Below are 13911 nucleotides of genomic sequence, written 5' to 3'. Positions count from 1 at the left end.
TAGTTCTAAGATATTTCTCATCATTTCATCATCCTCTGTACTAGACATTTTCTGAATAATAAAAAGTACAAAGTACCATTTCTTGGAGACACGGCCAGGGCAGCGAGAGCAAACACACTGAACCAGATTAAGATTTAAAGACTCAAGATTGGACCAAGAAAGGTTTTTTTGAATCTCTAATGTGCACAGGGTTTTAACGCTTTCAGCTCAGACATAAAGTGATGCTATTATTTTAAATGTCTGTGAAGTAACAGCACATATAGTCATTTTTTTTCCTGCGTGAGTTCCAGCACTGAGCACATCTCAACCCTTGTACTGTGTTTGGGTCAAAATGACCCAATTTATCCTTCCTTCTTTCCTCCTGCTCTCTCCTTCCTTCTTCCTTTTCCTCTTTTCCTCCTTTTTTACCCTCCTTTACTCCTTTTTCTTCCTACCTCCCTTTCGTCATTCGTTCCTTTATTACCTTCTTTGCTTTTCCTTCATTCTTTCCTTATTTTCTCCATTCCTTCTTCCCTCCCTTCTTTCTTTCCTTTTCTCCATTCCTTCCTCCCTTCCATCTTTCCTCCCTTTCCTACTTCCTTCCTTCTTTTCTCCTTTCTCCCTTCCTTCCATCTTTTATCCCTTCCTTACTCCCTTTCCTACTTCATTCCTTTCCTTCTTTTCTCCTTTCTTCCTTACTTCCTTCTTCCCTCCCTTCCATCTTTTCTCCCTTCCTTACTCCCTTTCCTACGTCCTTCCTTCCTTTCATCTTTTCTCCCTTCCTTACTCCCTTTCCTACTTCCTTCCTTCCTTCCATCTTTTCTCCCTTCCTTACTCCCTTTCCTACTTCCTTCCTTCTTTCCTTCTTTTCTCCTTTCTCCCTTCCTTCCACCTTTTCTCCCTTCCTTACTCCCTTTCCTACTTCCTTCCTTCTTTCCTTCTTTTTTCCTTTCTTCCTGTCTGCCCCTTCCCTTCCCTTCCTGTATTTATGGGGTCGGAGGTGGGCCGGGAACATTTTTGAGACATAAAAGTGGGCCCTGAGTTGGAAAAGGTTGAACCACTGCTCTAGGAACTACGAGTAAACCTGCACTCTGAGAACGGAGAGCTCTGCCAGGAACATAAGGCACTATCAGGTCTTGCAAATAATGCGGAGCTAAGCCGTTTTGGGCTTTATACGCAAGTAATACAACTTTAAATTGGATTCTGAATTTTACGGGTAACCAATGGAGCGACGCCAACACTGGAGAGACCTGCTGATTCCTGTCAGTACTCGTGCTGCTGCATTTTGGATCAGCTGGAGCCTTTTCAGCAAATTACTTGGACATCCTGCTAACAACACATTACAGTAATCCAGTCTAGAAGATACAAACGCATGAACTAGTTTTTCTGCATCACTCTGCGAGAGTCAAGCCCTAGAGGGTTTTTTGGACCTCCTTGCATTTATGCTGTCTATTGTTTTTTATGGTAATTGTATTATTGACTTTTTAATATGTGTTAAATAAAAAAAATCTAAAATCTAAATAAAAAAATCAAAAGATCAAAATCAAATCAAAAGAAGAAAAGGAAGCAGTTAAGGAAGCAGACACCTTCTCTACTTTTAAGACTGAACCTATATTTAGGGCTGGCTGAAACATCCCTTGATTTCCTCCTTAACATTTGGCAAACTGTTGAAATTCTTGCCTTTTCAAACACTTTTTCAACATTAAGGCCTAACTTGTAAAATTAAAAATATAGTTTTAATCTGAACTGATCTTAGAGACTTGTAACGTCCAGTTGAGTGTTATTACATCATGAAACTTAAACTTTAGAACTGAAAGATAGAGTACCTACTCTTTAACGCGATTGTAAAGAGTTATCCGACTCTGTAGCCCCTAAATGTCCAAATTAATGTTGCTTAAATCTCCTCGGTACTGAGCATCTACTACATACTGGAGAGTACATGCTTTGTATTTTATAGTTACCCAGGTCACTTTGCACTGATCTCTTTGGTGTTAAGTGAAAGTAAAAAAAAACAAATGTATTAAATAAAGTATTTGTGTTTTCATAACCAAGTACTGAAAGTTTCATACTGCTTAAATATTTAATGTACCTGCCCATAATTAACCTCATTCGTCAGAAGGATTTTTATCTTCACAGAGCATAAGAGATTTCTTCCAGTGGAAGCAGGACAAGCTCCAAATATGAGAAAGCTGTTAAAACTTCATTACCAAGACTCTTTACTTAAACATAATTGCAAACAAGAGTCACAGGTCTTTAGTTCTATTTTGAGCTGGTTTTTTACTTGGTTGCTGATGCCCAACCAACCAGTTAATCAAACTTTATTTGGATAACTTTTTTCACGCAACTTGTGTCATACAAAGTGCAGGTTCATTAAAGAAGGTACACATATATGAGTCGGTACAAGTGGAAAAGCCCCAGAGGCCTCGTCGTTCTGGGAGAGAACCATTTAATTGTTTCAAACAGTTATTTAAACATATGCATTGATGAACATTTGTTTAAAACCTCTGTGCATTTGTCCCCCAAACTGACTCTTTTAACCGTCAAACTGTGTGTTGCTTCTCACAGCCGGTATGTTAAACATGTCCAGTCCTCGATTCTTCTCTATTTTAGGTTTCACAATCTGTTTTGTGTTTTATGTCTTGTGTCATGTGAATAGTCTTTTATTGCAGTTTTTCACTTTGGTCTGTTGTTTTTGTTTAAAGTGCTAAAAAATAAAGTAAATACGTAGCTTTTTTTTATTCTTCTGCAGAAAGTTTGATGACTGTTGTGGCGACGATGAGAACCCCCTCTTGTGGTGACACTAGAAACTACAGTTTTCCTCCATTTAATGACATTTTTGTCTGTAATTCATCTTAACTAGGGTTCAGAATGCATCATAGCACAGAGACAGCACTGGTTCGAGTCACGAATGACCTCCTCATGGCCTCAGATAAGGGATTAGTGTCCATACTGGTTCTACTGGACCTCAGTGCTGCTTTTGACACTGTAGATCAGCATTTTACTGCACAGGTTAGAGCATGTTGTTGGGATTAAAGGGACAGCTCTACGTTGGTTTAAATCATATCTATCTGACAGGTTCCAGTTTGTTCATGTACATGAGGTTTCTTCAGAACAGTCAAGGGTCTGTTATGGTGTTCCGCAGGGTTCAGTGCTAGGGCCAATCTTGTTCAGTTTATACATGCAGCCATTGGGAAGTATAATCCAGAATCACGGCATGCACTTTCATTGTTATGCTGATGATACGCAGCTCTACTTGTCGCCGGGTGAAACAGAACCGTTAGTTAAACTTCAGGCATGTCTTAGGGACATCAAGGACTGGATGTCCGGAAATTTCTTGCTTCTAAATTCAGATAAAACAGAGATTATCATTCTTGGTCCAGAGCATTTTAGGAAGGGACTAGATGGTGTTGCGATGGCTTCCAGTGCAACTGTGAGAAACCTTGGTGCTGTTTTCGATCAGCATTTGTTGTTTAAACCATATGTTAATCAGGTTTGTAAAATAGCATTTTTCCATCTACGTAATATTGCAAAGATTAGGAAAATCCTCTCGCAGAGTGAAGCAGAAAAATTAGTTCATGCGTTTGTATCTTCTAGACTGGATTACTGTAATGTGTTGTTAGCAGGATGTCCAAGTAATTTGCTGAATAAGCTCCAGCTGATCCAGAATGCAGCAGCGCGAGTGCTGACAGGAATCAGCAGGAGAGACCACGTCTCTCCAGTGTTAGCGTCGCTCCATTGGCTACCTGTAAAATTCAGAATCCAATAAAAAATTTTATTACTTGCGTATAAAGCCCAAAACGGCTTAGCTCCGCATTATTTGCAAGACCTGATAGTGCCTTATGTTCCTGGCAGAGCTCTCCGCTCTCAGAGTGCAGGTTTACTCGTAGTTCCTAGAGTATCCAAATGTAGATTTGGAGGGCGGGCGTTCTGCTATCAGGCACCATTACTTTGGAACCAACTTCCAATCTGGGTTAAGGAGGCTGACACCACCTCCACCTTTAAAACTAAACTTAAAACATTTCTGTTTAGTAAAGCCTATAGTTAGTGTTTAGTAAACCTCTAGCTGGTGTTGGTAAATCTCTAGGTAGTGTAAACTCTAGTGTGTTAGAGTCAGTAGTCATAGTTGCAGCTATAGTTAGTCTCAAATATAGCTTCGTGGTAGATATGCTGCTATAGGCTTGATCCACTGGGCGGTGGCTCTCACCCTTCTTCTCTTCTCGTCTTCCCTTCCTCTCTTCTCCATTTCCATTTTTATTTATTATAAATATCTCATAACTATCATTTTTGTCCATCGCTCCTGTAGTTTCTTGTGCCGGCCCCCCTTTTTTTCTCTTTTGTGCATGTTTGCAGGCCGGAGCTTCAGGAGCTGCGTGCTGGCCTGCGGTCCCACCCCCATCCTTCTAACTTTACACTGATTGCAGTTACCATCTAATACCACCAGAGGGCGGACTGTTGCAATCCTCTTATTTAAAAACACCATCAAATACAATTTGTTATACTATAATATATGATATATACTATAAAAATTATTATTATACTGTAACGTTCTGGGAGAGACGTGCTGACAGAGCGGCCGTCTTGGTCCAGACCTGGTGACGTCAGGCACGACCAGTGGAGGTAAGTGGTATTTCAGAATCCTAATTACTAATTAAACAGAATCGGTTGAATTTCAAGCCAATTTCTAGGCAAATTAGTTGATTGAAAAAGTTTAACCATTGTACATGGCTATTTGTGGCTATTTTGATTGAATTATTGATTGTGATGATGAAGATGATTGTGATTTGTTTCTTATCCTTTATCTTATCTTTTATCTCTTATCTTTTTTTTATCCTGTGGTCTTTAATTTTCGATCTCAAATTAGCGTCTTTGAGATCCTTTAAAAGCACTCTATAGTTTTTTTTTCAATTCAGAGAAGCAAAGCTGATTTTTTTTTTATTAAAACTTTTCTCTGAATTCTGAGATAAATAATTTGTTAATTCAGAAAAACATAGCAGATTTTTTTTTCATTAAAACTTTTCTCAGAATTCTGAGATAATTATCTAGTTAATTCAGAAAAACAGAGCAGATTTTTTTCTCAAGTGAATGCAATACGCTTCCATACAAATTGGATAGTTATAATGTTATTTGAAACACCTGAAATAATGTATTTAAACAAGCTGAGAAAATACCTGCCGTAACACTATTGGATATTCTCTGGTTATACTCTTTTATTCTCAAAAATGTGTATGTTTAATATTAATATACCTTTAACTTTACCTTAAATGGCAAGCCATATAAATAATTTGCAGACTGGCTAATAGGGAGAAAAGTTTGCATGCATAATTATTTTCACAAGTGAGAAGCAAACCATCAAATCACCTCCAAGGAGAACACCTCCATCTATGTTTCCCTTCCACTGAAGGATGGATCACATTTGCATGTTTCCCCATGTGTAAATCATTATTTAACCTGTGCTGAATGGCCTCAATTAACAAGCAGCAGCAGGAAGAAATCCTCCCCACCAGCAGGTTTGCAGGCCTGAACACTTGCTGCTTTTAGTTCTTCATGTTGCTCTGCTGCCCTCTAGTGGCTCTCGACAGTACTGATATTCAGAAGTTTCAAGTTTACTGATGACAACAGTGAACAAATCCGTCTCTTTTATTTATTTTCTTTTATTCAAACAAGAGATCAGAGATGATGCGGTCCAGCCGGTGAGGAAGAGGCTCAGTTGCAGAGGTCGGTGCTGCAGCATCGTGCAAACACACCAGGAGTTGAGATATATCCCTGACACACCGCCATGTTCATGCACTGACGAAAAGAACGATCTGCAATGATGAAAAGGGGAACAAAAGAGGGATTCAATTATACTCTACGTGTAAACGTGTTCTTTTATTTTGTTTTTTTGTTTTTTTTATATTTATTTATTTGCACAATGATAACACAGTAATATTATCATACAAGGACAAATAATTTGTGCAGGAGAGGAAAAGAAGCCCGAAGGGCTTATAAAAAATCCTCCCCTCAATACAAAATCACAAAAACAAATCAATCAATAGCAAAAGAATAGAAAGGAAAAAAGAAAAGGTAAAAGAAACAAAGAAGAACACAATAAACACACAAACAACAATATCCATGAAATGGCAATTTCATTTCAGTAAGAATAACCTGTTAATTTTGTCTATATAAAAGATACCCCACCAAGCTGGTCCTAAACATTTTTAAGGATGATACTAACTTAAGAGATCTATCTAAAGAGTTCCAGAGTTGAGGGCCATGGAATTTGATAAAGGATTGGTGACTGCAGGTACGACAAAGAGGTAAATGGAAGTTCTTCCACCTCTAACTGAATAAGAGTGAATATCTGATGATAACAGAAAAAAATTATGAAAAGTGCCTGGAATGTCTGGTTTGAAATGAATGAACTTAAACATAAACATGTTTGAAACTTGTTAATAGAAAAAATTGATAATAATTTAAATGTGCTAAATAAGGGTGCAGAAGGTGCTTGATGAGTAGAATATGAAATCATTCTCAAGAATCTTTTCTGAATTAACTAAGAAAGAAACTCTTCTAATAATACCATAGGACTTCATAATTTTTTTGCATACATACTCAATATGTTTTCCCCAGGACAATCTTTCATCCACTAGTACACCAAGAAATTTGACACATGAAACCTGTTGGATTTCAATATTATTAATTTGGATCGTTAAATCCTGCTCAGGGAAAAATTTGTTTTTGTTTCTAAAAAGAATATAATTTGATTTATTTATATTCAAGGAAAGCTTGTTTGTCAGAAACCATCTTGAGGCGTATTCCAACATGGTATTGGAATTTCTTAACATTCAAAATTAGAATGCGACATGACAAGGTTGGTATTGTCCGCAAATAATATATATATATATATATATACACACACAGGACTGTCTCAGAAAATTTGAATATTGTGATAAAGTTCTTTATTTCCTGTAATGCAATTAAAAAAAACAAAAATGTCATACAGTTTAAGATTAAGATTCCCAGAATATTCTAATTTTTTGAGATAGGATATTTGAGTTTTCTTAAGCTGTAAGCCATGATCAGCAATATTAAAATAATAAAAGGCTTGCAATATTTCAGTTGATTTGTAATGAATCCAGAATGTATGACTTTTTTGCATTACAGAAAATAAAGGACTTTATCACAATATTCTAATTTTCCTGTATATATATATATATATATATATATATATATATATATATATATATATATATATAAATGTCACCAGTCTGGGTTTTATGTCCTAATCTTCCCTCCTGTTTGTACTAATCCCTCAATTCTTCATAAATAAGCTATTTTTCTTAGGTTCTCCAACATTTAACTCAATATTCCAGTTCTGAAGTTTCATTCTCCAGAGCCTAAAATTAAACTGCAACAGAGGAAATAGGTTGAATTAGACTGAATTTATTGTAGCAAACTTGAACTACATAAATAAATAAATATCCGTGGCATAATCTCTTCTCTTAAAAACATTACTGTTTACTGAAGCGTACCCCTAAATTAAATACCTGCTGTACTCTAATGGCCTTATTTTTAAACAACTTGTGCTTTTTATTATTTTACCTCTTTTTTTATCATTTTATTTCATTTTATTTGTTATTTACTGTTTAATTGTGTCTTGCCGCTTTGAATGTTGATGTAAAGAACTTTGAATTACCTTATGTTGAATTGTGCTACATAAATAATCTTGCCCTGCCTCTTCAGCTCAACATTGAAAATTATTTAAATGTAAAAAAGCAGAAAATCTTGCAGTAAAAAGTCAAACTTTGGAGGATAAACACTCAACTCAACTAACTTAAACGGTCACACTAACTTCACATGATTTTAAATACACAAAAATGTTCCTTCCACTTCCACTAGTACAGGAATCGGCAACCCAAAATGTTTTAGATCCATATTGGACCAAAAACACAAATAACAAATATGTCTGGAGCCGAAAAAAATGAAAAGTCTTGTATCAGCCTTAGAATGAAGGCAACACATGCTGCATGTTTCTATATTAGTTAGAACTGGGATTGTTTTTTGTTCATTATGTACTTCGATAAAAAAGTCGAAATGTCGATAAAAAAGTCGAAATGTCGATAAAAAAGTTGAAATATCAAGAAAAAAGTTGACATTTCGATATTAATGTTGAAGTTCAATTTCGAGAAAAAAGTTGAAAAGTCGAGAAAAAAGTCGAAATTTCGAGAAAAAAGTCGAAATTTCGAGTTTAATGTTGAAGTACAATTTCGAGAAAAAAGTCGAAAATGTTGAGATTAAAAAGTCGAAATGTCGAGAAAAAAGTCGAAAATGTAAAGATTAAAAAGGAAAGGAAAAGGAAGAAAAAAAAGGAAAAAAGAAGAAAAAAAAAGGAAAAAAAGAAGAAAAAAAGGAAAAAAAAGCTCCAACATTTTTGAAAAAGCTCCAGGAGCCACTAGGGCGGCGCTAAAGAGCCGCATGCGGCTCCAGAGCCACGGGTTGCCGAGCCCTGCACTAAACTCTCTTTCAGAAGAGATCTCTTCAGTTATAAATTGATTGTAATGATTTAGACTAGTCATGAATTCGTTTTCCCAGTGGAACCATCTAAGGTCTCTAGATCTCTTACTCAGCGGGGCTCCAAACAAGACGGCAGCACATCCGTCACCTCTCCCTGAACAGATCTGCGTGCTGGTCGGCGTGCAGAGACTGCCCCCGGTGGAGAAACAGAAGTTGCATTGCAGAGCTTCTCCTGGGACAAGGTAAAGAAACAGAAAATAACAGCAAAACCTTTCATAGTCAGATATGCATTTTCATGTTGCAGCGGATGTTAGGAATCTTTAACCTCCTAAAACCCAGATTCTGTCCAGAAGGACAGAAATCATGATAGTGGGACTCAAAAGGACAAAGAAGTCGAGACGAGACAGTGAAAACTTTAGAGAAGGAAAACCCATCAGTGTTAACCCTGTTGCTGTCTTCAGGTCAAGGAAAGAGGAAGAGAAGAAGGGAGGAAAGAAGAAAGAAAGGAAGGATGAAAAGAAGGAAAGAAGGAAGGAAGGAAGGAAGGGAGAAAATAAGGAAAGGAGGAAGGAAGGAAGGAAGGAAGGAAGGAAGGAAGGAAGGAAGGAAGGAAGGAAGGAAGGAAGGAAGGAAGGAAGGAAGGAAGGAAGGAAGGAAGGAAGGAAGGAAAGAAGGAAGGAAGGGAGAAAATAAGGAAGAGAGGATGAGAGAAAAGGAAGGAAGGAAGGAAGGAAGGGAGAAAAGAAGGAAGGAAGGAAGGAAGGAAGGAAGGAAGGAAGGAAGGAAGGAAGGAAGGAAGGAAGGAAGGAAGGAAGGAAGGAAGGAAGGAAGGAAGGAAGGAAGGAAGGAAGGAAGAAAATAAGGAAGGTAGAAAATAAGGAAGGGAGGATGGGAGAAAAGGAAGGGAGAAAAGAAGGAAGGAAGGAAGGAAGAGAAGGAAGGAAGGAAGGGAGAAAAGAAGAGGGGAGGAAGGAAGGAGAGAGCAGGAGGAAAGAAGGAAGGAAGGGAGAAAAGAAGGAAATAGGAAGGAAGGAAGGAAGGAAGGAAGGAAGGAAGGAAGGGAGAAAAGAGGAAGGGAAGAAGGAAGGAGAGAGCAGGAGGAAAGAAGGAAGGAAGGGAGAAAAGAAGGAAATAGGAAGGAAGGAAGGAAGGAAGGGAGAAAAGAGGAAGGGAAGAAGGAAGGAGAGAGCAGGAGGAAAGAAGGAAGGAAGGGAGAAAAGAAGGAAATAGGAAGGAAGGAAGGAAGGGAGAAAAGAAGGAAATAGGAAGGAAGGAAGGAAGGAAGGAAGGAAGGAAGGAAGGAAGGAAGGAAGGAAGGAAGGAAGGAAGGAAGGAAGGAAGGAAGGAAGGAAGGAAGGAAGGAAGGAAGGAAGGAAAGAGGAAGAGAGAAGGAAGGAGAGAGCAGTAGGAAAGAAGGACAGGAGAATTAGGTCATTTTGACCCGATGACAGTACAAGGGTTAAAACATTTGTGTATCTTCATCGTCTTCACCTACTGTAACTAATAACAGAAATATTGCAGTTTGTTTCCAGGGAAGTCATGGAGGAGGTTTGGGCCTCCGGACAATCCTTTAGTTTAATATCAATAATATTGACAGGCCCTTGAGTGTGGAGATTTGAACCCAGAGAGAACTGAACACACATACCTTGGTACAGAATCACCAGGATAAGGACGGCACAAACTTCACTTCTCATTTTCTTCTTTATTGTCTTCTTCCTGAGCTGCTGGAAAAAACAGCAGATTCAGATATACAGTCCTTGACTGATGAATTCATGTTAGTATGCACTCCATCATCCACGTATCTGGATGGCACGAAACATTTAAAGCAGCACAATGAAACTTTCAGCTTTTGTTGAGTTTGGCGACTCCTTTGGACAAAAGCGGTAGTGCTTTACCAGAAAGAACTACATTTCCCATGATGCACCAGCGCGTACTGCTGGAAAACTCCTGTCCCCGTCGTGTGCATTTGTTTTGATATTGAAAGGAAGGAAGGAAGGAAGGAAGGAAGGAAGGAAGGAAGGAAGGAAGGAAGGAAGGAAGGAAGGAAGGAAGGAAGGAAGGAAGGAAGGAAGGAAGGAAGAGAAGAAGGAAGGAGAGAGAAGGAGGAAATAAGGAAGGAATGAATGAAGGAAGGAAGGAAGGAAGGAAGGAAGGAAGGAAGGAAGGAAGGAAGGAAGGAAGGAAGGAAGGAAGGAAGGAAGGAAGGAAGGAAGGAAGGGAGAAAAGAGGAAGGGAAGAAGGAAGGAGAGAGCAGGAGGAAAGAAGAAAGGAAGGGAGAAAAAAAGGAAGGACGGAAGGAAGGAAGGAAGGAAGGAAGGAAGGAAGGAAGGAAGGAAGGAAGGAAGGAAGGAAGGAAGGAAGGAAGGGAGAAAAGAAGGAAGGAAGGAAGGGAGAAAAGAGGAAGGGAGTAAGGAAGGAGAGAGCAGGAGGAAGGAAGGAAGGAAGGAAGGAAGGAAGGAAGGAAGGAAGGAAGGAAGGAAGGAAGGAAGGAAGGAAGGAAGGAAGGAAGGAAGGAAGGAAGGAAGGAAGGAAGGAAATAGGAAGGGAAGAAGGAAGGAGAGAGCAGGAGGAAAGAAGGAAGGAAGGGAGAAAAGAGGAAGGAAGGAAGGAAGGAAGGAAGGAAGGAAGGAAGGAAGGAAGGAAGGAAGGAAGGAAGGAAGGAAGAAAATAGGAAGGGAAGAAGGAAGGAGAGAGCAGGAGGAAAGAAGGAAGGAAGGGAGAAAAGAGGAAGGGAAGAAGGAAGGAAGGAAGGGAGAAAAGAGGAAGGGAAGAAGGAAGGAGAGAGCAGAAGGAAGGAAGGAAGGAAGGGAGAAAAGAAGGAAGGAAGGAAGGAAGGAAAGAAGGAAGGAAGGAAGGAAGGAAGGGAGAAAAGAGGAAGGGAGTAAGGAAGGAGAGAGCAGGAGGAAGGAAGGAAGGAAGGAAGGAAGGAAGGAAGGAAGGAAGGAAGGAAGGAAGGAAGGAAGGAAGGAAGGAAGGAAGGAAGGAAGGAAGGAAGGAAGGAAGGAAGGAAGGAAGGAAGGAAGGAAGGAAGGAAGGAAGGAAGGAAGGAAGGAAGGAAGGAAGGAAGGAAGGAACAGGAGAATCAGGTCATTTTGACCCGAACACAGTACAAGGGTTAAAACATCTGTGTATCTTCATCGTCTTCACCTAACGAAGAGTAAATACCTGAACTATTTTAACAGCCTAGTCATAAAACAGGAGACTCTGTAACCAGAGAAAACACCTGAACTCTGCAAATACAGAAAAAACACTGGTGTAAAATCTTATAGAAAAACCCTTCAAACTTTTAAACAATTTCATAAAACCCTAACACATTTCTTGTAAAAGTAGCCGTCTGCTGCCTTTATGGTCTAAAATGACATCGGTTGAACAGATTCAGGGTCGGTACGGTTCTGTAAATTGAAAAATTGTGTTGGTTTTTGAAAAAACTATTCCTTTTTATAAACTTTATACGTCTCTGACAACTGTTGTTTATAAATCAAAGTAGACAAAAACACTTTGTTGCATCTGTGCTTGTATTTTGAGCCTCTTGCCCCCATAAGACGTAGCCTAACAAGTAGAAGTTGTGAAGAAACAATGTTTTCTTCTGTGTTGCACAGATTGCAGAAGCATGGTGACATTGTGACGTTGCTAAAAAATAAATGTTGCAGTAAAAAGTCAAACTTTGGAGGATAAACACTCAACTCAACTAACTTAGACGGTCACACTAACTTCACATGAGGTTAAAGACACAAAAATGTTCCTTCCACTTCCACTACACTGCAAAAACTCAAAAACTAAACAAGAATATTTGTCTTATTTCTAGTTAAAATGACGAATTTTAGTCAAAAAAGTCTCATTACACTTAAAACAAGACTCATCACTGGAAAAAAACAACAATTTTCACCTGTTTCAAGTAGATTTTCACTTAAAATAAGTAGAAAAATCTGATTTTTCTACTTATTTCAAGTGAAAATCTACTTGAAACAGGTGAAAATTGTCAAATAACAAATTATTTTTCTGGCAGAGGTGTCTTCAGTATTCACATTCATTGCTCAGGTAGAAGTATAGATACTAGAGTTTAAAAATACTCTTGTTGAAGTATCAACTCAAGTTTTTTACTCAAGTAAAAGTATAAAAGTACTGGTTTCAAAACTACTTAAAGTATAAAAGTAAAAGTAATGTAAGGGGGAAAAAAGCCATTAAGGATAAAAGCCATTGAAAATGAATGCATCTTAGTATAATGCAAATATATTAAAGAAGCATATATGTGTACTATTGAGCATAATACATTTAAAGGCCGAAATGAAATAGAGTAACGAGGCTGTTTTTAAAATGTAAGGAGTAAAAAGTACAGATAATTGTGTGAAAATGTAAGGAGTAAAAGTAAAAAGTCATCTGAAAAATAATTACTCCAGTGAAGTATAGATAACCAAAATTTCTACATAAGTAAGGTAATATAAGTAATATTCCTAGTAAGATTTAGAGTTTTTGCAGTGTAGACACTTGAAATACAACAAAAAGATGGTGGTGAGAGTTTGCTCTACCTGCACAGTGGAGGCTTCTCCCTTTAAAATGTCCGTTTCTGCCTTTAGTAAAGAAGTGTTGTCTTTCCAGTCTGCTCACTCTTTTGTGCTCCTGCTCTACTTGGAGAACCGGCCCTTTGTCCTTCTGACACCATGTGATTGGTCAGCACCGACTACAAGAAAATGGCTTTAAAAAAGAGGAACTTTCACAAGTCTGAGGCTTTTATGATGCAACAAAAAGGGTTAAAAGACAATATAACAGGGACATTATTGTGGTCCATATTAATATTTTGGATGTTGCTTTCTTTCCTCACACACTGACACCTGTGATTCTTTGATGGATTTGATTTAAAGCCTTACAAATTACTCTTTAACACCATGTAAATTTATGGGCAGAAATATGTGCCACTAGAAACTGAATTTGAATAATTTATATTTGAATTTGAATTGCTCAACTTGAATAATTGCATTAAAAAACTGAATCTGAATCTCATAATTTGAATTTGTATTGTTTAATTTGAATCATTGCATTGAAAAACTGAATCTACATTCAGTTCTCACAATTCAAATTCAGTTCTTGCAATTCAATTTCAATTGTACTGTGCCAGACATCCGGGTCTTCCGGAGGAAGAGCAATCGAGTGCAGATACAAAGAACTCCTTTTCACGTAGCCTACTATTATGGGCTCAAATTAATGCCATAAGTATTTTGTATCTGTAAATAAACTTTGTACTTGTAGAAATATTTTGTGCGTGTGCAAAAAATATTTGTACTTGCAAAAAATATTTGTACTTGCAAAACATATTTGTACTTGTAAAAATATTTTTTGCGTGTGAAAAAAATGTTTGTACTTGCAGAATATATTTGTACTTGCAAAACATATTTGTACTTCTAGATACAAAGCTACAAACTTTTTTTACAAAGCTACAAACTT

At 37.8% G+C, this 13911-nt stretch overlaps 1 protein-coding gene across 1 annotated transcript; it reads right to left on the bottom strand.

The window, feature by feature from the left end:
• Positions 1-5659: 5659 nt before the first annotated feature.
• LOC133425278 (lymphocyte antigen 6D-like) lies at positions 5660-13027 on the bottom strand. The gene is made up of 4 exons (XM_061716034.1): positions 12999-13027; positions 10118-10193; positions 8582-8704; positions 5660-5783 (listed from the first exon to the last, which is right to left on the bottom strand). The coding sequence occupies exons 2-4, from the start codon at positions 10164-10166 to the stop codon at positions 5683-5685; spliced, it is 273 nt and encodes a 90-aa protein (XP_061572018.1). The 5' UTR covers positions 10167-10193; positions 12999-13027; the 3' UTR covers positions 5660-5682.
• Between the last annotated feature and the right edge of the window lie 884 nt (positions 13028-13911).

This window comes from Cololabis saira, chromosome 24, assembly GCF_033807715.1.
Source record: "Cololabis saira isolate AMF1-May2022 chromosome 24, fColSai1.1, whole genome shotgun sequence".
Classification (NCBI taxonomy): domain Eukaryota; kingdom Metazoa; phylum Chordata; class Actinopteri; order Beloniformes; family Belonidae; genus Cololabis; species Cololabis saira.
The sequence above is the reverse complement of the archived record's forward strand: the minus strand, read 5'-3'. Positions and strand labels throughout refer to the sequence as shown.

What these genes read in the sequence shown, in the direction of transcription:
- LOC133425278 (XM_061716034.1), bottom strand. Translation starts at nt 10,166, where the DNA reads ATGAGAAGTGAAGTTTGTGCCGTCCTTATCCTGGTGATTCTGTACCAA. An exon ending in CCTGGTGATTCTGTACCAAG is followed by an intron (nt 8,705 to 10,117) that starts GTATGTGTGTTC and finishes ACCTTGTCCCAG; the next exon opens with GAGAAGCTCTGCAATGCAAC. An exon ending in CTTGTTTGGAGCCCCGCTGA is followed by an intron (nt 5,784 to 8,581) that starts GTAAGAGATCTA and finishes TCATCATTGCAG; the next exon opens with ATCGTTCTTTTCGTCAGTGC.